The sequence below is a fragment of the Sorex fumeus genome, unplaced genomic scaffold (genome assembly GCF_029834395.1).
Source record: "Sorex fumeus unplaced genomic scaffold, SorFum_2.1 ptg000107l, whole genome shotgun sequence".
In the NCBI taxonomy this organism is placed as follows: domain Eukaryota; kingdom Metazoa; phylum Chordata; class Mammalia; order Eulipotyphla; family Soricidae; genus Sorex; species Sorex fumeus.
The window spans coordinates 234,307-258,707 of NW_026606164.1; the positions used below are offsets into that span (position 1 = coordinate 234,307).

Consider the following 24,401-nt stretch of genomic DNA (forward strand, 5'->3'; position numbering starts at 1 on the left):
TTTTTAATAAGAAAACGTTATTAAACATGTTTTCTGCCAAACTGTGCTTAGGTCTAGGGAAACGGAGTCAGGAGCAGCACTGGAGGGGGAGCGCAGCGTCTTCCCCGGGGACCCACTGCCTGCCCCTCCCCCCTCCCTCCCTCCCCCCTCCCTCCCCTCTGCGAATGACCACACGGCGGCGGCTACCAGATGAACGACCTTTAATCCGGCCCCGCTTCGTCTCCCCGGAAGCGGCGGCGGCCACGGGGTAGCGCGGGCGGACGGCGCTGGGCTCTCGGTGCTCGTCCGCGGGGCTCCTAGGTGTTCCGTACCACCAGTGACTGCTCCAGCTCCTGCCTGCGCTGCTGGATCTGAGAGCAGGAAGGGGTTGGTGAGTGCTGGGGAGCCTCTCCGGAGGGGCGCTGGGGCCAGGGGCCGGGCGGGACACGGAGCCCTCCCCACCTTGCAGTAGAAGTAGCGGCTGACGGCTTCCTGGGACCAGGGCTGGTGGTAGAACTCGGCCCTGCGCTCTTCCTCAGGGTTGCCCGCGACGTCTGTCATGACCTGCGAGCGAGCAGTGGGGTGATCACCCTGGCACCCCCCCAACAGCCGGACAGCCGCCTCTCGCGCCGGAGCGCCCGGCCCCGTCACCTTGAGGTCCCGGCTCTGGGATCGCAGCAGGTCCTGGATGTAGCCTTTGGGGTCTCTGGAGAAGCTCAGCATGAAATCCCTCTGGATCTTCAGCTGGTTGATGGACTCGATCGTCTCGTGGATCTGCAGGTAGAAAGACACATCTTCCACCTGGTGACGCGGGGCGGGGCCGCCAGGCGGGTGGCCTCGGGCCCCACCGCCTGTCGGGCAGGGGGGCAGGCAGTGCCTGGGCTTGGGTGTGCGTGTCCATCCGCCCGCCCGTCCCGGGTCACTTCCGGGCTGGGGCCCACCTTACTGTCCAGGGCACTGATCTCCTGCTGGTTGGCCGTGGACAGGAGGAAGCTGCTCATCTGCCCCTTGAGCGGCTCCTCCACCTCCACGTCGATGTCGTAGCACGCGGTCTTCTTCTGGTCGGACGGGTCCACGCTGTCGGGAAGGCCAGCCCGTGGGGTCCAAGCAGAGGCCGCTCGGGGCCAGCACGGGCCGGCTGCGGGGAGGCCGGGGGAGGGGCAGGGCAGGACAGGACGCCAGGGGCCTCACCTGATGACGTGGTTGATGACGATGGGGTCAGGGGGCAGGAGCAGAGCGGTGAGGCGCTGGGGAATCTCGGAAAACTTCAGCCGGGGACAGTCAAAAATCTGCAGCAGGAGGGAGAGATGTGTGCGGGTAGAGAGGCTGGCCCTGGGGGGCCCGACGTCGTCCCAGCGTCAGCTGAACTCAGGGGGCCGGGGGTTGGGGCCATGAGCGACCACCTTGCCTCCCTAGCCGCCCTGGAGAGAGCCCGCACGGGCGCTGAGCGCAATAAACACCGCGGCCTTCTCTGCTCTGTCCAGTGTTTTTTTTTTTTTGGCCACAGCCAGTGTCGCCAGCCCTGGCTCTGTGCTCGGGGCTCAACCCAGGGGTGTGTGGGGGGCACCTTCGGGTGCTGGGGAGCAGAGCAGACTGGGCTCTGCGCCGCCCCGCGCTGCCTGCCGTGTTCTCTGGAAGCTGAATTACTCACCAGCTCAGCCGCGCTAGAATTTTCTCAGCTCACTCACACCTTCGGGGAAATGGGAATTCCTGACCCAGCGTCCCCGGGGGCGGGGTGGGGGGCGTGGCTGTTGGTACCCCGTTAGCACCCTGGCGGCAAGCTGAGACTCTGGCACTCTGGCGTCCCTTCCCCCCACCGGCCGGCCGCCTCGCGGTACCTGCTGGAAATACTTGTCCCCGTTGATGTACTCCTTGTCGTGGGAGTCCTGCAGCCGGTTGGTCTTCACGTACTGCCACAGGGCCTGCACGATGGCCGACCGGCTCTGCGTGTGCAGCCCCAGCAGCCGGGCCAGGCGGGGGTCCAGCTTGAACTGGGGGGGCTGGGAGGAGGTGGCCGTGAGGGGGAGGCCAGGGGGGTGGGGCAGGGTGGGGGGGGGCGCGGCCGCGCACCTGGTAGTCCAGCATGAGTAGCAGCGTGCAGCGCACGCTCAGGTCCCCGGGCCGCTTCACCTGGAAGCCGTCGGTCTCCTGCGTGCTGGGCGTCCGGTGCCACTGGGCGGGGGAGGGGGAGGGGGGACAGCGGGATGGGGGCGGGGCCTGCGACTCTGGGGTGGCCCCGCGCCCCAGTCCCTGCAGCGGACGGCCGGCAGAGCCCGGCTCTTACCTCGACCAGGTGGTTGTCCGGGCCGTAAAGGTCCTTGTCCAGCTCAATGACTAGACTCTTGAAGAAGGACGAGAACTTCCGCTTCTGTTTGCTGGGCTGTGCGAGAAGGACCGGGACGCTGGGGCGGGGCGGGGCCGGGGGCGGGGCCGCGCAGCAGGAGCCGGCGCCGAGAGCCTAACGGTTAGTCCAAGCCTCACACCTGGAGTGGCCGCCTGCCCGTCCCCACCGGGACACCCCGAGCCTTGCGCCAGGGCTTACATCATCCAGGAGCTTTCCCTCCACCCGCAGCTCCCAGGAAGCGATGCTGCCGTCCGAGTCCTCTGCGTCCGGCTTTGCAGGGTTAAACGTATTGGAGATATAAAGACGGAGCTTCCGCTTTTGCTGTTGGAAACAGGGTGGGCCAGGGCACGGGCTGTGTGTGGGCGGCCGGCCTCCTCGGGCCAACACCCCCTCCCCCGCCTCGCCCGCTGACAGGGCGGTCCAGCCCTCCTGCCCCCAAGCCACGGCACCTTCATGGGCCTCTTCAGCGCCTCCTGGATGTCCACCCGCTTGCGCATGATGGTCTGATCCAGTTTCCTCTCGAATGCCAGGAGGTCCATGTAAGCCTGGGACTCGGGGACCAGCTCCCGGATCTGGAGGGAGGGCGCGGGCAGTCTCGTCAGGGCCACTGGCCTGTGCTGGGGCCTCTCGCCAGGCCCCGGGGAGGCTGGCCTGCCTGACCTCATCCAGCATCCCCTGGTCACCTGCCCAGAGCTTCCCTGAACGTGGGTGGGACCTGGGCTCCCTGAGACAGAGGGCGAGCTGATTTCCGCCCCCCTCCACACCTTGTCCCCAAACCCAGTCACTGCCTGGGGTGCCCCAGCTGTGCTGCCTCATCCCCAGCTGGTCCTGCGAGTGAGTGGCCGCAAGGTGCCAGCCACTCTGCAGCTCCTAGGCCCTCGCACCGGCCTCTTGAGTCCCAAGTTGCCGCTAATTGTCCCTCTTTGTCCAATGCCTGTCCATCTCAGAGGGCTGGAGGCCGTCTTGGGCACCCTGTTCCCACCCTGGGGGCTCCCCTCCTCTCCACCCCACCCCTCCTCCTCTGGCCTGGGGAGCCCCACTTCTTAATGAGCTTTTTGAAACAAAAAAAGTGGCAGTGAGTGTTGGGCGCAGCGGGAGGCAGGGGGGGAGCAGGAGGGGCCGGGGCTGCAGGCCGGACTCACCCTCTGAGGGAGGATTTTGTCAGCCATCTTCCTCCTCTTGGCACTGTACATTTTTTAAAGAAAAAAACAGGTTACCATGGCGACAGATCTGGGAGTAACGAGGCCACCTGCTAAATTATCCCGACATCTCCCCCCGCCGGCTGGGGTCCGCCGCGGCGCCGGCGCGGGGCGCAGCGGGCACCCGGCCGCTCCGTGGCCTGAGGGTCCCCGTGCAGCCCACCCCGAGCGGGAGCGGGCGGGGGCGGGAGGGCAGTTCCGGGGTCTGGCTGGGACCCCCGATCCGCAGCGGCCCGAGGGGGCGGGAGGACGGGACCCCTGCTGCACCTCGAGACGGGGCCCCCGGGCCCCAGGCACCCGGGGATCTCGAGAGAGCGTGCCCCCGCGGCGCCCGGCGAGTGTCTGCCCCTGGGAGGGCGATGGGGCTCGGGCTCCCCGTGCGCCCCAGAAGGCCCCGAGCCCGGCTGCAAGGGCGGTTGCGCAGTGCCCCCTTGCGGTGGGCGCGACCGCTGCCCCCTCGTCCAAAAATTCTTTTTGAATTTTAAGGCCAGGCAGGTCTTCCCGCAAAGGTCTCACAGGCGGGGCACACCGATCACCCCCGAGAACCTGTCCGTCTGAGATAACCCGGGGACTCGCTCACTGTCTACAGGGACCACTCAGGTGGCTAAAGACTTCCTCATCAGGAGAGTCCGGTCAGGGGAGAGTCCTCGGTGCGCAAAAAAAAAAAAAAAGAAAAAAAGGAAAGAAAGAAAGAAAAGAAAAAGAAGCAGAAAAGCCGGATCGCGCCGCGCCCGCTGCCCGCCCGGGGCGCCGGGACGGGCGCGCGCGTCCACCAACTCCGGGGCGAGGGGCAGCAGGGCCTCGGGGTGCAGCGGCCGGCTCGGACACGCGCGAGGTCCAGCAGCCCCGGGCCGCGACCACCCGCCCGCCGGGCCCGCCGCCAGGCTCCACCCCCCGCCCGGGATTCGGGTTTAGATTTGGCGCTCCGGGACGGCCACGCGGGGGGACACGCCCCGCCCCCACCGGACCGCATCCCCGAGCCCGGCGGGCGGGGAGGCGGGACGGCGCAGGTGACCGGGCCGGCGGGGCGCGACGGCCGCCGTCCGCGTCCCGACGGCGGGCACACAAAGGGAGCGGCCGGCGCCCCCGCCGCCCCCTCCCCAGGGGGCGCCCCCCGGGCCGCGGCGGCCGCGCGGGCGCCCCGCCCCGCCCCTCCCGGCCGCCCCCCGCCCCCCACTCACCTGCGGCTCCGCGCGGGGGCGGTGGGCACCGGCTGGCCCTGGCTCGGGGCCTGGCTCTGCCCGGGCGGGGGCGCTGCTCGCTTGCGGGCGGGCTCCATGCCCGCGGGGGCCAGGCCGGGTCGCACGGCGGGGCTGCCCAGGAACGGGGAGCCCGGGGGACCCATGGGCGCCCCCTGGTGGGGCATCCGCGCTCCAGACGGCATCCCGGGGCGCTGCGGGCGGGGGCGGCACAGACAGGCGCCGCGGGTCAGAGCCCGGCCCGCCGCGCCGCGCCTCCCGCCCGCGCCCGCCGCCCCCCGGCCCCGGCCCCGCGACCCCCGGAGCTGCGGGCGCGAGCGCGGGGCGGCGGGAGCGCGGGCGGGCGGGCGGGCGGGCGGGCGGGGCCGGGGCGCGGCGGCGGCGGCGGGGGCCGGCGGCCGCGGCGGGACGCGAACCGAGGAGGCCGGCGCGCGGGCGGCGGGCGGCGGTGCCCGGCCCGGCGCTCTCGGGGTGGGGGCGGGGGTCGCCTCGCCGCCGAGCCCGAGCCCCGGCGCCCGCCGCCCGCCCCCCGCAGGCCGCCGGGCGCGGCCCCCACCTCCCCGCGATCCCCACTTGACAGATGAGACCACTGGGGCTCAAGGAGAAAGGCGACACGGCCAAGGTCACGCGGCTCCCCCTGCCTTCGCAGCCCCGCGCGCAGCTGGGGAGGGACCCCGGCTTTGTTTCTCGAGGCGCCGGCTCGCACCCCCTGCCCCAGGTCCCAGCCCGCGCATCGAGAGTCCGGTCTTGCTGGGGCCCACCCGCATCTCAGCTCCCGGCCTGGGGGCCAAGGGGGAGGGGCGCTCTGGGCCCTTGGGACCCCCACTCCTGTCTTGGTTCCGAATGGCCACACCCAGGGGCGGCTATCCATGTGGCACACCCGTGGTCTGGGCTCAAGGTGAAGGGGGGGAGGCAACCTGGGCAGCGAGGTCACGCCCCCTGCAGTGACTCCCCCACTGAACCTGGGCTGGAGGAGGCAGGGGGATGCCAGGGCACTTCATCCCCCCCTTTCGGTCTGCCTGCGTCCCCAGATGGTGCCACCTACAGCCCCTCTGCTTCCACCAGGTGCAAAGGGGACTATGGACTGTGCTGGGGCTTTAAAGACCCCGTTTTTGCCCAAGTCCCAGGGTCCTGTGGAGTGGAGTGGGGGGTGGAGGGAGGGGGTGGGGGTTGGGGGCAGGAGGGAGTTGAGGGGGCAGACCAAAGTGCCCCATGGCCCCCGCCCCCGTGTGCTGCCCCCAGCACCGCAGCTGCCCCTGCCGGCTCCCTCTTGCCCTTCTATGTCCCCCTCGCTGTCTGACCTGACCCCTCCAGCCAGCTGTCCCTGCCCATCTCTCCCTGGCCTGTGTGCCAGCGGGGCCTCTCCCACCCCAGCTGAGCCCGTCACTCAGACCTCCTGGGCTGCAGCCACCCTGGAGCCCAGGCCCGGCCATTCCCCCAGCAGCACCAGGGACCCAGGCAGTGGGACAGGAGCCTGCAGCCGCCCTGGAACCCGGGTTCTAAGTTGCCCAATGAAAACTCGTGTGTGGCCTCGCTGGCTCTCCAATGGGACCCCTTTAAGCAGAAAGCATGGCACCCCTGGGCGGTTACCCCACAGATGCCTGCGGTGGGGGTCAGCTGGCTGGGGCAGCCCCTCGTCGGTTGATGGAGGCAGGGGAGCACCACCAGGCCCCACCAGCGATCACCGGGAGTCAGGAACCCTGGCCGTCGGAGTGTGTCCGGTGGGGTCACCACCAAATCTGGCCACCATAAGCCAAGTCTGCCCCACCCCGCAGGCCCGCGCCCCATCCATCTCCCAGCCTGGCCCCGACCTGCCATCCGCAAAGGTGGCCCCGAGCAGAGCAGCCCGCATGTCTGTGCTCCGCCTCCCGCCTCCTTTCACACCTTTGAGGCATTCAGGACACCAGCTTCCGGTGGCCGCCTCGCCCCCAGGGAACCCTCAGCTCCCCGAACTCGGGCTGTGTCCCTGGAGAGGGTCCCTCTCTGCTGCCCCCCCCGCCCCGCTGCCGTGGTGGGGGGTCACCTGCGCCCCACTCCGAGGGAGGCAGCCCCAGCACCGTCCGAGGATGAACGGGACAGCTCAAGCGCCACCCCACCCCCACCGCCCCCCCAAGCCGGGGGCCACACCTGGGCCCGCGGGGGAAGAAGGAAGCCGCCCCGGGAGAGCGAGGGGGACCCCCAGTCCCCAAGTCCCACCCCCAGCCCCTGACGGCGCCCCTGCCGCCGCCTCCCGTCCCCGCGGCCGCTGACGACGTGGCCGGGTGCCAGGGCGCCGGCTCGGGCCGCGGCCGGGGGGAGCGCGGGTGGGAGGCGGCGCCCCCCGCTCGGGCGCGGGCGAGCGGACCCCCTCCCGACCCTCCCTCCATTCAGCCCGCGCCAGCTCGCCCGCCCTCCCCCGCTAACTTTCCCCCACTCACCACCCCATGGACCAGAAACTCAAAAAGTTTGCTTTTCGTGGCTTTGCGCGCCCCTCCGGCAACTTCGTCCGCGGCCATCGGGGTGGGCTCGGCGGCTCGGCTCACTCTCTCTCTCTCTCCGTCTTTCTTTCCCTTTTCTGCCTTTTTTTTCCCTCCAACTCTCCCCTCTGAGTCCTGCTGGGCTCTCTCACACTTCTACTCGAGCGGAGTGGGGAGGGGGCCCCTTCAGGGCTGCCCTGACGGCCCACGGCCCACGCCGCCGCCGCCCGCCCGCCGCCGCGGCTGCCGCATTCCTGCGCTGATAACCCGAAATAGTCGCGGCCCGGGGTCCGCCTGCGCCCGCTCGCGGGGCCGCCGGCGCCGGCCGCTCCCGGGCCAGATAAGCCGCCGGGCCGGGCGGGCCTGCGGGGCGCGGGGCGCGGGGGGCGCGCGCGGGGGGCGGGGGGCGCGCCGGCCGCCCGGCTCCGCTCCGCCGCCGCCACCGAGTTGGCCGGGCGGGCGGGCGAGGGAATCCGCCGGCAGGGCCGGGCCCGGAACAGGCCGTCCCGACGCCCCCCTTCCCCAGCCCCCGCCCCCCGAGCGGCTCCGGCTGCATTGCCGAGGGCCTGTCCCCAGAGACCCGGCCGGCCAAGTAGGGAAGCATTGGCGGCGAGGGAGGAATCCGGGGGGGAGCCGCGCGGGAGGGCCTTCCTCCCGCACCCCCACCCCCAGGGCGGCCGGCGGCGGGGTGGGTGGGTGGGTGGGTGTGCCCGGGAGGCGGGGTCCCCCTGCCAGCCCGGAGGGGTGTGTGTGTGTGTGTGTGTGTGTGTGTCCCGCGCGCGCCCGGTGGGTGCAGGCGCGGACACATGCCCGCGCCCAGAGCCGGGGTGGCCGGGTGGCTGGACGCGGCCTGTGCGTCTTCCAGCTCGTGGGAGTCTATTTCTGGGTCTGTGAGTCTTTGTTTGTTTCCGTGTGAGAAAGTGAGGCCAAGGGGCCGGGTTCGGAAAGCGGGAATGTGGACGGGCTCCCGAGAACAGGAAGAGGACCCGGGGCCACAGCCCGGCGAGGGGCGGGCGGCCAGGGGGCCTGCTGGTTGGGGCAGGGGCGCAGGACCCCAGGGGCTGGGGGCAGGAGGCGGCTGGGGCTGGGGGCGGGGGGGCAGTCCTGAGGCCCCATCCTGGAGGGAGACTGGAGGCCAGGTGAGGGCAGGGACGCTGGCCGGAAGACCACGTGGCATCCCCGAGGGTCCTCCCGGCCTTCAGAGGAGGACAGAGACCCCGGAGGCTGGTCCCCTTGCCCAGCTGTGCGACCCATTACTGGGTGTCACTGCGGAGACCAGAGAGATCCCTGGCCAGGACTCCTCAGCGGGGATCTAGGGGTGCTCCTGCCACATCCCTGCCAGACGGGGCCCTTGCAGGCTGGGGCAGGGCGTGGGCATGAGCCTGAGTCCCTGAGCTGCGGCGCGCCCGCTCCTCTCTGCCTGGGCTGGCTCCACTGCCCATGCTGCGGACACTCATCCTTTCCAGTCAGCTTGGGCCCCCTCTTCCAGGAAGTCTCCCGGTGTTTCCACTTCTGTGCCGGGGTTGTCTCTCAGCCCGCTTGCCTGTGCCATGAGCCCACACTTGGAGGACCAACGTGCCCTGCACCTTGTGTGTCTGGGTGCTTTTCCGGGCCTTTGGGTGCCTCTGTCCCCCTATGCCCGCGTGCAGGGTCTGGCCAGGGCCCAGGGCCGCCAACACTGCTTGCACCCTCCTCCATAGGCCGGGTGTCCGAGGCTGCTGTGGGTGCCCAGACCCCTTCCCCGCTGTGGCAGCTTCTGGCAGGGCCACGTGGCCATTCCCAGGACCGGGCCGGGGAGAGGCCGCAGAGGAGCCCAGAGCTGAAACTGCTGGAAAGGCCTTTGGGGGAGGCCGAGGGAGGGGCCTGCGGGGTGCGGGTGGCCAGCAGTTTCCTGGGGCTGAGGTGGACAGGGAGGTGCCCGGGCAGCTGGTCACTCTCATTCACGCCCACAGACGCCCCCTCCCCTCCGCCAGCGGGGCACCGGGCCCTCCCCCCCGCAGCCACCTTAGAGGGTGGCACCCTGGGCACAGACAGGCACGATGGCTTGGCACCTGGCTTGCAGCTCCACGTCCCGGCGGGCGGCCGGGCGCGCGCACCACACACACACACACACACACACACACACACACACACACGTCTGCAGGCGGCACGGAGAGGCGCGACCCAGGGGCGCGGCGCGCGGGGCCTCCGCACCCGGGCACAACTCGAAGAGGCCGCCCCCCTCCCCCCCACCCGGTGGCTCGGCCCCGGGGGGCGCGCGGCCGGGCCACACGCCCGCCCCAGCGCCCCCGGGGCAGCCCCGCGTCTCCGGGCCGGCCGCGCGCGCCACCCGGCCGGGGAGCGGCCCGGAGCCGGAGTCCCCCCTGCCGTCCCCCCATCTCGGCTTCCCTCGCCGAGGCACCGCCGGCACCAAATGGCAAAGCGCCGCTCCCCGCGCGGGGAGAGATGCGCCGCGGCCGGCGGGACGGCTCGGCCCCCGCCCCCTCGGCGCCCCGGCCGGCCCCGCCCGGCCCGCGCCCGCCCCCCGCGCCCTCCCGCACGGCCCGGGGCCGCGGCGGCCGCGGGCGGGCCCGGCCGGGCATGCGCACTGCGCCTCCCGCCGCTGAAGGTCAGCGCGGGGCCTACTGCGGGAGCGGCGGGCGGAGGGGCCGGCGCGGGGGCCGCGCTTAACCCCTTCCCCGCCGCCGGCCGGCCGCCCCGGGGCCCCGCGCGGGGACCCCGCGCCGGGGAGGGGCGAGGCGGGGGGAGCCGGGCCGAGCGGAGCCGGCGAGGGGAGAGGGAGGCAGGCCCCGAGGAACAAAGGAAAGCGGACTGCGGGGGAGCGGGCGTCCCCGTCCCCATCCAGAAAGCGTTCCGGAGGAGGAGGAGGAGGAGGAGGGGGACGGCTCCCGCTGGAGGTGGGGGTGGGGGGCGGGCGGGCAGAGAGAGACGGAGACGGAGAGGCAGAGAGAGACAGAGGCAGAGAGACGGGGAGGGGGAGGAGGAGGAGGGGGAACCCAGCCCAGGCCCCTCCAGGCCGGGCGGCTCTGATTCATCCCTGCACCCCGGGCCGTCTCTGGTGCCCTTGGGCACTGCCCCCTGGGTACGGCGGGGTCCCGAGTGCAGCCTGCCTGCCTGGGACCCAGGGGAGACCTTGGGGCCACGTGTGGCCCCAGAGCTGGGGAGGGGAGTCTGTCGTGTAACCCCCCCCCCTCACTGAGGGACTAAGGACACTAGTTCCTGCCCTGCCTGTCTGGGAGGGCGCGTGGCCCCAAGACCCCCCTCTCCCCCTGCCAGGGGGACAGGCCACAGCTCACCTAAGAACCGACAATAGGTAGAAAGAAGCAAAACTCGAAGCAAAAGTAGGTCATTCCACCAGGTGACCTTGGGGGAGTTGGTTTGCCTGGGGGGGGGGTGTGTTTGTGTGTCTATGTCCCGAAAACTAAGGGTCCCTGGCGCAGGAGTGGGAAACAGAGGGAGACAGCCACAGGGTGCAGGGACATGGGGAGGGACACAAGGACACAGGGATATAGGGATTTGGGGACACGGTCGCACAAGGACATAGCAACGTGGGGTCACAGGGATACGGGGACACAAGGACACATGGGCATAGGGACGTGGGGACATGGGCTTAGGGACACAGGGACATGGGGACAGAGGGACCTGGGGCCCAGGGGCATGGGGACACAGGCGCAGGGCCACACTGAGTGAGGGGCTGGCCGAGGTCCCTCTCACCCCGACCCGCAGCCTCTGGAGCCGCCCGGCCGTGGGGTCCTGGGGTGCGGCCTGGGGGGCTTCCTGCCCCCACCCCGCTCACTGCTAGCTGGAAGTGCCAGCTGGGGTCGCGCACTGGAGGGCGCAGCTGGTCAGCTGGGGCAGGGGTTCCTGAGCGAGTGTGTCCAGGGGATGGGTGGCCAAGGGCACGGGAGTGGCCCGGCTGGGGGCGGGCTTGGCTCGGCTCCAAGGGTCCTGGGCACAGTCTGGCACCGCCAGGTATGGCACCAGAGAAGCAAACACCCAGGACAGCCGCAGCCAAGGGCCCTGACCTCGGGGCAGCTCTGTGCTGTGTGGGGCATGTGTTCCCCGCGCCCACCCTGGCTTGTTCCTGGGGTGCTCGAGCCCTTGTGCCCCGCCTTTGGGCTCTGCACGCCCCGAGGGACCCTCATGCTCGTGGCACCTCCTGAGTCTTGTGGCTTCCTCTGGGTGTCCCGCTCTGCTCACCCTGCTGTGTGGCCCCTGGAATGGGGCCCTTCAAGCTACTCTGACCTTTGTCCTTCAGGGATGTGGGTGGGGTGAGCTGGGAGCACCGTCCCCCCCTCCTCGTCTGGGCCCCTGCTGGCTGCCAGCCCTACCCCTGCACCCCACTTCCTTTCCTCTCTCCCACCTCACCCCCAAGGCCAAAACTCCTGGTGGGGACCAAAGTGATAATACAGTGGGGATGGGGGAGGGCATTTACCTTGTGTGCGGCTCACCTGGGTCTGACTCCCGAGCACTTCCAGGAGTGATCCCTGAGTGCAGAGCCAGGAGTCATCCCTGAGCACCATCAGGTATGGCCTCCCAAAATAATAACCCTACTGGTGGCCGGGACCCCATCCAAGAAGCCTCTGTGGCCACCCGTTGCCCTCTGGGCTTTGGGGTCGTAGAGCTGAGTGGCGGTACAATTCCTCTGCACTTCCCTGGAGCACTTTGGGGGGAGCAGGCGCAAAGGTGGTGACAGGATGGTGAAGTGGAATGCCCAGGGAGCAGGGAGGTACATCCCAGCCCATCCCTAGGGAAGGTTCTATCCCTGCTGGCAACTGGGGGGACCCACCCAGGGGGCCCAGACCCCTCCTCCCCTCCCCACACCCTTACCTGTCACATGCGGTCCCCACACCCCTTATCTCCACAAGGACCTTCCCCTGCCCCAGCTGTGACCATCCACCCAGAAAGCTCTGGGTCCCCTCAGCGCCCAGGTCCCCTTAGCACCCGGGTCCCCTCAGCGTCCAGGTCTCCTCAGCGCCCAGTTGCCTCAGCACCCGGGTCCCTAAGCGCCAGGCCCACACTCCAGAAGGCTCCTCTGTTTGGATCCTGCCAGCCCTGGCCTTGGCCTCGGGGCCACACTCAGAAACTGGACTCTGGGGCTGGAGTGATAGCACAGCGCTTGCCTTGCATGCGGCTGACCCGGGTTCGATTCCCAGCATCCCATAGGGTCCCCCCAAGCACCGCCAGGAGTCATTCCTGAGTGCAGAGCCAGGAGGAACCCCTGAGCATCGCTGGGTGTGACCCAAAGAGAAAAAAAAAAAGAAAAACTGGACTCTGCACATCGGCCATTTCTGGAACCCCCCCGTGCCATTTCCACAGAAACTGGGCTCCCCTCGCCCCCTCACCCCCAGGGTGTTTCCTCCTGGTGCGGCTGGACCCTCCTGGCCCATCGCTCCATTCCATCTCGGCCTCACCCAGGGACGATTCCCGCTGCTGGTCGGGCGCTCCTTCCTTCCTTCCCTGTTGCTATTTTTCACTTGTCTTGGGGCCGCGGTGCTCAGGGATCAGTCCTGGCAGGACTTGGGGGACCCTCTGTGGTGCCCGGGATCGAACCCGTCACCATGGCAGGGCAGGTGCCTACATGCCGTACTGCCTCTCCAGCCTGGCTCTCCCTCCAGCGTCCTGCCCATTCCGTCTGGGGGCTTCTCAGGCCCCACGGGGGTCCTCTTCCTGGGGGTGCTCAGTCACCACGGGGTCTCACCGCGGGACGTGCCCTCCGCGTCTGGACAAAGCCCGTGCCCATTCCAGGCTGGCCATGTGCCACACCCTGTGTCCTCCTAGCCAGCAACAGTCTGGGTCTCACCTCATGCTTGACCATCCACCTGCCCCGTCCACCATCCTGGGCGCAGGCTCACACCCCGGGTGCTCTGGACGTGTCTGTCACTCACCCGCCAACCCCAAAGCTGGCACTAAGTCCGGGGGGCGTCAGATGCGGAATCCGCCCCTGCCCACCTCTTCGCTGCTCCAGCCCCCCCTCCAGGCCGGCCTGCTCACTCGCAAACTGCCCCACTCAGCCGCGGGCTCAGGCCTGTCCACTTTCCTGTCACCAACTGCCAACCCCCTGCTGATTCCGAGGAAGGAGCAAAGTTCCTTCGGGTCCCAGGGAACTCCCACCCACTCTTGGTCCACACAGCCTCCGTCTCCGAGTACCGAGTACCGAGTACCGCACTTGCCCCTCTCCCAGTTGCCCCTCCGTCTCACCCACTCACCCTCTCAATTTTCTTTTTCTCTGCTGCTTATTTTGCTTCTCCAGGGGAGGGATTGCAAGCAGCTCTGTGCCCTTTTTACTCTGTCTGCATAAACCCTGGTGGCTTTTAACCTCCTTCCTCCCATCAGAATGTCAAGTCAGCCTGGGGACCAGCGACAGTCCAGGGGGCAGGCGCTTGCCCTGAATGCAGCCGACCCCGGTTTGATCCCCCGCACCACAGAGAGACCCCTGAATCCACCAGGAGTGATCTCTGAGCACCATCGGGTTTGCCCCCCCCCAAAAAAAGAAAGTCCCTTAAAGGCAGGGAGTTTTCTATTATTTGTTGGCAAATCCTGACCGTCAACTGACCTGCCTATAGGAGACTGTAGGAGAACCCCTCACTGGGCAGAGGTTAGAGCTCAGACGCCCCACACATCTGTGCACAGCTGATAGGGTTCGACGCCTGGCATCCTGAGCCACCTCTGGAAGGGGAGCTCATGGGACCCGGCACCGATGTCACTGTGACCTCAGAGGTGGGTGGGACTGCAAGTTGGGTGGTGTCTTCCCCCTGCAGTGCCGTGGTCTTCCATCCCTGCACCCCAGGTCATCTCCCTGCAGTCCCTTGCGGCCGGCCTTCCTGCTGGGGTAGTCACACAAGCACACACACGCGTGCACATACAACACACATGCAAGTGTGTGCACCTCGTTTCCTTTCCCGAGTCACTGGCCTCACACGGGTACAATGTCTACAGAGACCCAGCCCGAGTCCCCTCACATTGGCTGGGCATCTTCTCTCTCCAGCCGAGTCACAGCACCTGCCTTTGGGGGGGGGTGTCACACCCAGTGCAGAGCGTGAGTGCCACGTCCCACGGTGCCAGCAACACTCGAGGGACTGAACCTGCCATCCAGACCCCATGCCCCAGCCGCCCGTGCCATCTCCTGGTGCCCGGCAGCCCCCTTTTAAAGAAGGAAGTCAGTCAGTGGGGCCAGAGAGAGGGCACGGCGGGGAGGGCGCTTGCCTGGCGCACAGCTGATCGGGTTCGACACCTGGCAACCCGCATGGTCCCATGAGCACCACCGGGAGTGATTCCTGAGCTCAGAGCCAGGAGTAACCCCTGGGCATCAATCACCAGGTGTGCCCCCCCGACAAATAAATTATAAATTGAATCATAAAAGAAAGAAGGGAATCAAGAAATCTGTGCGTTCAAGGTGAGTTCCACTCCGTTGTCCTGTCAAATACACGGAGGAGGGTGAAGGCCCCGGCGTTGCCTGCTGAGTCCCAGGCGACCGTTGGGAGCAGACAGACCCCTGGAGTGATGATCCCTGAGCACTGCTGGGTGTGGCCCTCCAGGGGAAAGTAAAATACACCTCAACCTCAAGCTAAGGCACCTGCCTCGTCGGTGGCCAATCCTGTTCGCCCCTGGAACTGCACACAGGCCCTTGAGCCCTGCCAGAGTCCCTTCCAAGCACAGGAACTGCACCTGAGCACCTCTGGGTGTGGCCCGTCTCCCCCCCAGGAAAATGAAGCACACCCCAAACTCAGGGAACACAGTTTCTAGGAAACACCAACGTGTTTCAGAAGTTCCTTTTGTTCGTGTGTAAGAATTATTATCATTAGTGCCCAGTGGACAGATGGGCCTTCCATGTGGGCACACGTATGTGTCACGTGACCCCCAGATAAGCCCCCCCATGATGCATGACTCATGCATGCCTCCTCGTGCCCGGCCACCCTGGCATGTGGTCTCTAGGAACCGGCTGGTCGCTGGCTCTGGGCAGTGGGTGCTCAGGGGCCACTGTGCCAGGGGTCTGGAGAAGCTAAGGGTCTAACCTGGCATCAGAGGGCAGGAGACGGGGTCTGAGCAACATGCAACATGCAAGGCTCGGACCGACAGAGCCATGGGGGGGTGGGGGCGGGGGGGCAGCCCAGATGAAGGTTTCCTGCCGACCAGAGTGCCATGCCCTCATGACCTGGGTCTGCTCAACCGACTGACCACTGCTGGGACCCACTACCCCTAGTGAAGGGATCTGCCCCCGTGGCCCTGCCCAGCTGTACCATGGATCCCTCTGCAGCCCCTTATCCTGCGCCCACCTGTGCCCCGGCTTCCAGACCAGCAGCACGGGGACCTGGGCTGGGCGCCTCACACCCCCTCCTGCCCACTGGCCCCGAAGCTGGGTGAGGGACGTGAGCTCGGCCAGCCACTGGACGCGTTTCCTCTCCCGCTACCCTTTAGGGTCCAGGCGTGTGTGGCACCATGTCAGGAGCAAAATCGGCTTAGGTAGGAGCTTCTTTTCCCTCGTGTGTGTGTGTGTGAGTGTGTGTGAGTGTGTGTGTGAGCACGCGCGTTTTGGGGCCACACCTGGGAGTGCTCAGGGCTTAGTCCTGGCTCTGTGCTCAGGGATTATGCCTGGCGGTGCTCGGGGGAACCGTAGAAGGTGCTGGGGACCGAACCTGGGTCGGCTGTGTGCAAGGCAAGTGGTATCTCCCCCGGCCCATCTCTGCGGTGCCCCCGAGTCGGTCCTCCCAGCCGTCACCCCTCAGCGTCACAAACAGCCACAGCTGCAGACACTGGCGATGTTTCCAGGCTTGAGTCCAACAGCCCATCAGGGGTCCATCAGTTCGGCCACCAGTGGCCATGACCTTGTACCTGTTCCTCGCCCTGCCTGAGCCCTGTGGCCATCCCGTCGGGCAGAGGAGGGTGGGTGGACAGGGTCACGTCGTGTGTGGGTCACGTGTGTGCAGGTGCAGTTACCTGTGATGCTGTGGGCGCCGAGCAGGGTCTGGGTTCAGCCCAACCCAGCAGCTCCCCAGAGCCAGGGGGCTAAGGTGGGAGGCCCAAGGGTGCTGAGGAAGGGGACGGGTGCAGGGAGGGATGCCAGGAGCTGGTGGGGAGCCCATGCTCGCACCCAGGGCGCCCCCTCCGGTCTCAGCCAGGCCTCTGGGGAAGAGGCCAGGATTCCGGAAGGAGGGTGCAGAGGCCGGTGGCTCCCCAGGGCAGAGCCGCTCCAGGAAATGGCTGGGTTCTGGGGACAAGTCGCAGCCCGCCCTGTGCCCTGCTCCATCCTCACGGGGCCCCATCCCATCCTTGCTGGTGTCACCTTCACGAGGGTTGAGCTCCGAGGGTCTTCCAGCCACTCCCGATTCGGCTGACAGTGTCCTCAGAAGAAAGGAGGTTGGGGAGGAGACAGTTTTCTGTTTGCTGGTTTGGTTTTTGGGCCACGCTCAGCCGTTGTTCAGGGCGGACTCCTGGCGGGGCTCAGGGGACCTCTGGGGGTCCTGGGGACTCAGCCCGGGTCAGCCTCATGCAGGCAGCACCTGCTTGCTCTCCAGTCCTTTCTGGTTGGATTTTTTTTCTTTTTATTTGACTGGAGCGATAGCACAGCGAGTAGGGCGTTTGCCTTGCATGCGGCTGACCCAGGTTCGATTCCTCTGCCCCTCTCGGAGAGCCCGGCAAGCTACCGAGTGTATCTCGCCCGCACGGCAAAGCCTGGCAAGCTCTCCATGGCGTATTCGATACGCCAAAAAGAGTAACAAGTCTCACAATGGAGACTTTACTGGTGACCGCTGGAGCAAATCGATGCACAATGGGAGGCCGGTGCTACAGTGTTGCAGTGCTATTAGGCCACTCCCAGCAGTGCTCAGGAGCCCACGGCAAGCAGCACTCCCTCTTGACTGTTCAAGGGACCATCCGCAGGGCCGGGACTCGAACCGGGACTGGCTGCATGCAAGGCGTGGAAGGTCCCAGGCCTTAGCCTCTGTGCTATCTCTGACCCAGGACAGAAAAAGGGAGATCTGGGCCCTTGGCCAGGCTGGTACCAAGGGTGGCGACACGGACAGACGAAGACACGAGAAGCTCCGGTTCCTGCTCACCCCGGAGACCCCTCAACCTCCCCCTTCGACTACAGCTCCCGTGGCAGGTGGGGCCCGTTCCGGGGTGGCCTGTCCTCCTGCCGCCCGCCTTGGAGGGTGTCCAGTGCAGGCCCGCCCACCCACCCACCGAGGTCTCCTCTGCAGGATGGGCTCAGAGCCCTCATGCGGTGGCCGTTCTCTGCACCTCAGGGGACCACAGACACATCTCCTCGGCCCAGACGTGGGGCGCTGCCACCGGAACTCGAGAACAGACCCCTGTGCGGAGTCCTGCTCAGGGCCTTGGGTTGGAGCCAGGGAAAGTGCCCGCACTCGCAGCCTCCGTCTGCTGCAGCTGTGTGTGACTGTGTGATTCCTGGATCCAGACAGCGTGGTTCAGACTCTCCACCCAGCCTGCACTGAATGTTCTGGAAAGGCGAGGCCCAGGCTCAACCTCTGACTGACGCGAGAAGCAGGGCCTGAACCCACCGACTCAGGTGGGAACTGGGGCTCAGGCCACTCCTCGCCCCGCAGGGCAGCCCCCATCTAGGGCAGAGGCCCACCGCCACATGAGACTTCAGGACTCTCCAACGCCCCCAAATTAACACCTGCCTCTTCAAAGCTTGGTTCGGGGCCACACCTAGCAGAGCTCAGGGCTGACTCCTGGCTCCAGCTGGGCTCAGGGATCACCAAAGCTCTTCTCTGAAGCGTCGCAGCCTATACGACAGCTCAAGGAGCCTGGTTTGGCTTGGATTTTCAACATCGTGGGAAGGAAAGGGTCAGTTACTCTGACACCCCTTTAGAAAGCAAGAAGCGGGGGCCAGAGCCGTAGCAGAGTGGGGAGGGGGTTTGCCTTGCGTGTGGCCGACTTGGGTTCGATACCCCAGTACCCTGTAGGGTCCCCCCAAAATGCCAGGAGTGATCCCTGAGCACAGTCAGGAATGAGCCCTGAGTATTGCTTGGTGTGACCCCCAAATAAAACAAAGAATAAGAGAAAGAGGGGTTTGATTCCCGGCACCACCTACGCTTCCCCGAACACTACCAGGAGTGAGCCCTGAGTGCAGAGCCAGGAGTGAGCCCTGAGCACCAGTGGGTGTGAGCCAACATGGGACATGACTGGAGGGGCTCAGGGTTCCACATGGGATGCCAGGGGTCGAACCCAGGTAGGCCATGTGTAAGGTGAGCATCCTACAATAAATTTAATTTTTTTTCTTTTTTTTACCCTCAGGTTTTTCTCCTGAAGGGTAAGACGGAAGTGGAGGGTGATAAGCGGGGCTGGTGCACTTGGGGACAAGCCCTTCATGCCTCCCGCTGGGTGGGACGATGGGCTGAGTCGGGCTGCAGGTGCCCCAAGTACCCCAGGACCCCCAGGAACTGTCCCTCTCCTGACCCCTGTGCCCGGCCGGGGCAGCTGCCCACCCCAGGGCACCCTGGGAGATGTCAGAACTAGATGTGCCAACACAGGCACTCAGAGGGCCGGCGGGGAAACGCCATGGTGCGCGCAGATGGGCACAGGGCGACCCAGGCAGGACACATGTCCAGCAGGAAGGCAACGGACGCCACAGTCGACCGGCTTCCCGGAATCTGGGCACCAAGTGTCCTGCGGGGTAGGGGGGCAGGCAGGGGCGCAGCGGAGCGAGGGGACCCACTAGCCGAAGCCAAGCCTCCCCTGCCGCCCTCCACTCTGTGCCGGCCTGTCTCTGAGGGGCCCTGCAGGGCCGTACTTAAACCCAGAGGCCGGGCCGGGGCCAGAGCACTGCAGGGAGGGTGTTTGCTTTGCATGCTGCCGACCCGGGTTCGATCCCCGGAATCCCCTGGGGTCCCCTAAGTCATGAGAGTAATTCCTGAGCACAGAGACAGGAGTAAGCCCTGAGCATCTCTGGGTATGGCCACAAAAAACAAAACAAAACAAAAAAAAAACTGAAAAAAAACAAAACTGGGGATGGTGGTCAGAGAGCTCAAGCCACTGCAGCGCGGGCTGGAGGCTAAGTAGCGCCAGGAGGGACCCCAGGGTCGGAAACCTCCCCAGGCCCAAGGGGTGCCCTTAGGGGGACACGCTGGAGAGCAGTGAGGTGTGCAGAGGGGGGCTCACCCTCCCGGGGAGGGGGTTGGGGGCGTGCCCTGAGGGAGGGCCAGCCTGGGTGCCCTCTGCTCTTGTCCCTGATGCTCTGGCCAGCCCCTCTCCTGCGCAGGGGGGGAGCGGGTCTGCTTTCCCCTTGGGGTGACTGTCTCTCCGACCCCCGCCCAAGTAGAGGCCTGTTCCTAGCTCCTGTGCCCACCTCGGACAGCACTTCCGGGGGTGCTGGGGCACCTCATCCGGGAGAGGGGCGGTGCTTGTCCTGCTTCCATGGTGGGGTTCACCCTCCCCACCTCCCTGCCCTCCATTCCTAATCTCACGGGCACCCAGTGGCTCCTCCCAGTGACTCAGCCCTGAGAGCTAAGTCTGAGGGTCCCAGGGGTCAGGCCAGGTGGTCAGGGAGCAAACTCTGGCCGCTGCATGGACCGTGAATGGTCCCCCGGCCCAGCCCCTTCATGCCCATCGAAGCCGCTGGAAGGAGGGTTGGACCTCACCCAGCACTGCCCAGGCTAATCCTGGCTCTGCGCTCAGGGATCACTCCCGGTGGTGCTTGGGGGGCCTCCCACGGAGCGGGGTGTGGACCCCACTGGCTGTGTTGTGAGGCGAGGGGTTGCCCGGACCTTCTCTCCCATCTGGCGTTTCCATGTAATCAGCCTCCCACAGCGACTAGCAGGCCCTGGGTGCTGACAGGCGCTTCGGGTGGCTGAGGGTGTCTTTGGGTCTGGCTGGTGGCCAGTAGGACGGTCTCCAGGCCTCTGCCCCCCTTCCAGGCCACACAGGAGACATCAAGGCCCTCCAGGGCACGTGGCTTGGATTCTGTCCCCCCCTCAGAGGGATCAGGTGTGTTCGGGCCTGGTGGCCACAGCGGAGCCGGCTCTGCGTTGCCTTCTGGTCACTGAGACCACTCCTGACCGCAACCCTGGCCCCACGGCGTCCTCACCAGCTCAAGGCACGCTTCACGAAGGACCCCAAGCCCTTTCCCGGACGGTGGGGATAAGGCGTTCCCATGTCTGTCTCCTGCCCCTGCCCTCACAGCAGTGGCTCCTCTGGACCCCAGAACCTTCTGGAGACTGGGAGGGCCACGGATGAGGGAGAAGACCTGGCCCAGACCTGGGGGCCCAGGTGTGGTGGTATCACCAGAAGGTTTGAGACCCCCAAGAAACTACTAAGGGAGCGACAGGATAGCGGGGACGGTGTTCACCTTCCATGCGGCCAAGCCAGGTTCCGTCCCCGGCATCCCATAGGGTCCCCGAGCACGGCCAGGAGTGATCCCTGAGCACAGAGCCAGGAGGAACCCCTGAGCACCGCCGGGTGTGGCCCCCAAACCCAAACCAAACAACAACACAACAACCAAAGAAAGGTGAAGGCTGAGGCCCACGCAGACCACCCCCCCAGCACAGGGCAGCAGGGGACATGGTTGTGACCCCACAAAGTGTCCACCCCCCCGTGCCTACCCGAAGTCTGTGGAGCCCTGGGGGGGTCTCGGAGGACTCAGGACCCAGCCCAAGCCCGGGGCGTCACTCAGCCTGGGTGTCTGTGGGACAGCCTTTTCGGGGACACACGGTTGTGACTTTCCCAGTCACGCCACAGGCTCCCCTGCCTCACAGGGGGGTGGGCGTCATGGCCCCCCACTACCACCTGGACACTGGTGTGGCCGTGGCCTTCCAGTGACAGCACAGACCCCCGCCTGGGCCAAATGCAGGTCTGTTCCTTGGGGTGTGGCCTGAGGAGGCCGCCGGGGGTGCCCCCGGCACAGGACTCCTCAGCCGACGTGAGGGGATACCTGCTGTCCCCAGAACCTCAGACCCCCAGAGCACAGACACTCACAGTGATGTGCCCCCCTCCCCGACCAGGGCCCCCACTTCCGGAGGCCTCGGCACTGCGCACCCCAAGAGCTGTGATTTCTGAGGACTCGCCAGGCGGGGAACATCTCTGTGCGTCCCAGGGACCCCCGTTATCCCCCGTCTCGAGCTCCTCCATCCTCAGACCATCCCCCCAAAGCAGGTGGCATTGCCTGCAGCAACAAGGGAGAATGTTACCTTGGGGCTCGGGCACCCCCAGTTCGCTCTCCCTGCGGCTGGGGTGGCCGGGAGCAGCCCAGGATCCGGGCAGTCCAGAAAGGCCCCTCCCACTGCCCCTCAGGGCCTCAGCCCAGCAAATTGCACCCCCCCTTCACTCCTGGCTCTGCTTGGGGGTCATTCCTGGTGGTGGGGCTCAGGGCATGGTGCCCAGTGCCAGGGACAGGCCTGGGCCAGCCATGTGTAGGACAGCGCCTTCCCCCGGGGTACCCCTCCACCCCCAAACCTATCCTTAACACACGACGGAAGACAATTTGTTTTGAGGGGGCCACGCATGGCAGTGCTCAGGGCTCGCTCCCGACTCCATGCTCAGGGCTCTCTTCCGGCGGGGAGACCTCCTGGGCTGCCAGGGACTGAACCTGGTCAGCGGTGTGGGATTTCCAGCCAGCGCCCTCCTCGCTGTCCTACCTCTCTGGGCCTTCCTGGAGGCCGCCAGGGTGCCCCGGGGGTGCGTCAGCTGGTTCCCACTGCTGGGCGGTGAGTCCTATCACTGAGGGGGCCCGTGAGGCCAGAACCCCCTTCCCTCCGCATGGCGAGTGGGGGCAGGAAGTCAGTCCCACCATGCCTCAGGAGGTCCGGCTCACCAGTCACAGAACGGGCACCCCTGAGTTCAGGTCTTCAGGCTGGGGGGCGAGCGCCCCACCCCCGGCTGGGACCTACTGGCTTCAGGGACCAAGCTGTTGGAGTGTGTGTCTGGGCGGGGGTCCCCGGCGCTGCCGAGGCCTGCGGCTAGAGCGACAGACCCTGGCCTGGGGAGGTGGGGGCCCCTTTGGCGGGAGGGGTCAGCGCTTACCTGTACCACGGCTGGTGGGTGCTGGAGGCCTGGAGTCATAGGTGGCACGGTCCTGCGGTCATCCAGTGCCCCCTCGAGCCCCGGGCCTGCGGCCGGCCGCCCCCGCAGCACCCCGGGCCATGCTGAGGAGGACCTGCGAGGAGAGGCCCGTGGGAGGGACGTGCCCGAGGGGCTGCCCTGCGGGGACACTCCTGCTGCTGGGAGGGGCCCAGGATAGCAGCGGGCGAGTAGACACAGTGCCCCTCCTGGGGGCAGGCAAGACCCGCCCCCCCGCCCAGTAGCCCACCTGCCGCCCCCGGCCAGCTGCCCCTTGACCCCTGTCCACTGCCCCCTGACCTCCCCACCGCAGGAAGGCCTTGGGCTGGACGCAACTCAGAAAGCAGGTCAGGTGTAGGTGTTGGGGGGCAACTCTGAGCAGGAGGAGGAGGAGGAAGGAGAGGCAATGGGAGGAGGGGGAGGAGGAAGAGGAGAAGGAGGCCAAGGGGGAGAGGGGGGAGGGGGGCAGGGAGTGCGGAGGGGGCAGGGCCGAAGGATGGGCCGGGAGAGGGACCAATGAGGGGGACAGGAGGAGCCAGGGGGCGGGGCCAGATGGGGGGTGGGGTGGGGAGGGCACGGGAGAAGAGCCAGAAAGAGGAGGAGGAGGAGAGGCAGAGGGAGGAGGGAGAAGCCAAGGCAGGGGAAGAGGAGACAGACAGGGAGAAAGGAGATGCCAGACAGAGGGAGGAGGCGAAGAGACAAATGGGGAGGAGGGGGGAAGCCAGACAGAGGGAGAGGAGACAGATGGGGAGGAGGGAGCCAAGCCAGAGGGAGGAGGAGAAAAGATAGGGGAAGGAGGGAGAAGCCAGGCAGAGGGAGGAGGGAGAAGCCAGGCAGAGGGAGGAGGGAGAAGCCAGGCTGAGGGAGGAGGGAGAAGCCAGGCAGAGGGAGGAGGGAGAAGCCAGGCAGAGGGAGGAGGGAGAAGCCAGACAGAGGGAGGAGGGAGAAGCCAGACAGAGGGAGGAGGGTGAAGCCAGGCAGAGGGAGGAGGGAGAAGCCAGGCAGAGGGAGGAGGGAGAAGCCAGGCAGAGGGAGGAGGGAGAAGCCAGACAGAGGGAGGAGGGTGAAGCCAGGCAGAGGGAGGAGGGAGAAGCCAGACAGAGGGAGGAGGGTGAAGCCAGGCAGAGGGAGGAGGGAGAAGCCAGACAGAGGGAAGAGGGAGAAGCCAGGCAGAGGGAGGAGGGAGAAGCCAGCCAGAGGGAGGAGGGTGAAGCCAGGCAGAGGGAGGAGGGGGAGGCCAGACAGGGGAGGAGGATGAAGCCAGACAGAGGGAGGAGGGAGAAGCCAGACAGATGGAGGAGGATGAAGCCAAAGGGGGGGGAGGCCAGACAGGGGAGGAGGATGAAGCCAGACAGAGGGAGGAGGGAGAAGCCAGACAGAGGGAGGAGGGAGAAGCCAGACAGAGGGAGGGGGAGAAGAGACAGATGGGGGAGGAGGAGGGCGCCAGAGGCAGCAGAATGGGAAAGTGCCAGACTGAGGCAGGGGAGGTAAGGGAAGGAGGAAGAGGAGCCGGTGCCAGGCCGGGGGAGGAGAGGAAGGTACCAGGCAGGGGGAGGAGGAAACGTGCCAGACCGAGGGAGGAGAGGAAGGTACCAGGCTAGGCAGACGCAGGTGGCGGAGGAGGGGTGGGGCGAGGAGGGGGTGCCGGGCAGGGGCGAGGAGGCGCAGGGAGCGGAGCAGGGGCTGGCGCCCGGGGCGGGGTGCCCGGAGCGGGGGTCGCTCGGAGGAGGGAGGTTCCGGGCAGGGAGAAAGGGGCCAGGCAGGGGAGGCGCGCGCCGGCGGGGGGAGGGGCTCCGGGCAGGGGCGAGGAGGTGCCAGGCCGGGCCGGGGCGATGCCGCGCCGGGGCGGGGGCGGCGGGGTCGCTCACCTGCTCCCCGGACCGGCCCGAGCCCGCAGCCCGCTCCCAGCTCGGCGTCGGCTCGGCCCGGCGCCTGCGCCGCCGCGGCCCGAGCGGGGGAGGCGCAGGGAGCGTCTGCAAAGAGCGCGCAGCCTCCTGACGAGTTAGGGACCGTGAGCGCCCGCCAGCCCCACGGGCGGGGCGTCACCTGGAGCCCGCGCGCACAGGTGCCCGCGGCAGTGGGGTCCCAGGCGGGGGTGGGGGGCAGCGCACGGGCACCCGGGGCCACGCGTGCCCACCCTCACTGCATGCACAGACACGCAGCAACACCCAGGCACACCTCGTGTACATGACCACACACGCGTGTGCGC

The 24,401-nt window shown here is 67.4% G+C and overlaps 1 protein-coding gene across 3 annotated transcripts; it reads right to left on the bottom strand.

Annotated features, from left to right (window-relative positions):
• Positions 1-225: 225 nt before the first annotated feature.
• On the bottom strand, positions 226-24,181 carry SMARCD3 (SWI/SNF related, matrix associated, actin dependent regulator of chromatin, subfamily d, member 3). Of its 3 annotated transcripts, XM_056134798.1 has the most exons (14): positions 24,061-24,181; positions 22,157-22,289; positions 4,704-4,915; positions 3,466-3,508; positions 2,773-2,895; positions 2,522-2,644; positions 2,264-2,359; positions 2,050-2,151; positions 1,818-1,979; positions 1,171-1,268; positions 921-1,056; positions 631-753; positions 442-543; positions 226-350 (listed from the first exon to the last, which is right to left on the bottom strand). In XM_056134798.1, the coding sequence occupies exons 2-14, from the start codon at positions 22,193-22,195 to the stop codon at positions 297-299; spliced, it is 1,413 nt and encodes a 470-aa protein (XP_055990773.1). In that variant the 5' UTR covers positions 22,196-22,289; positions 24,061-24,181; the 3' UTR covers positions 226-296. The 3 variants fall into 3 exon arrangements, with proteins under 3 accessions (XP_055990773.1, XP_055990772.1, XP_055990775.1); XM_056134797.1 differs by lacking the exons at positions 22,157-22,289; positions 24,061-24,181 and adding an exon at positions 7,139-7,452; XM_056134800.1 differs by lacking the exons at positions 4,704-4,915; positions 24,061-24,181 and having other exon boundaries at positions 22,157-22,269.
• Positions 24,182-24,401: the final 220 nt, after the last annotated feature.

What these genes read in the sequence shown, in the direction of transcription:
- SMARCD3 (XM_056134797.1), bottom strand. Translation starts at nt 7,216, where the DNA reads ATGGCCGCGGACGAAGTTGCCGGAGGGGCGCGCAAAGCCACGAAAAGC. An exon ending in GCCCCCGCGCGGAGCCGCAG is followed by an intron (nt 3,509 to 4,703) that starts GTGAGTGGGGGG and finishes AAAAATGTACAG; the next exon opens with TGCCAAGAGGAGGAAGATGG. An exon ending in CGCTGAAGAGGCCCATGAAG is followed by an intron (nt 2,645 to 2,772) that starts GTGCCGTGGCTT and finishes TGTTTCCAACAG; the next exon opens with CAAAAGCGGAAGCTCCGTCT.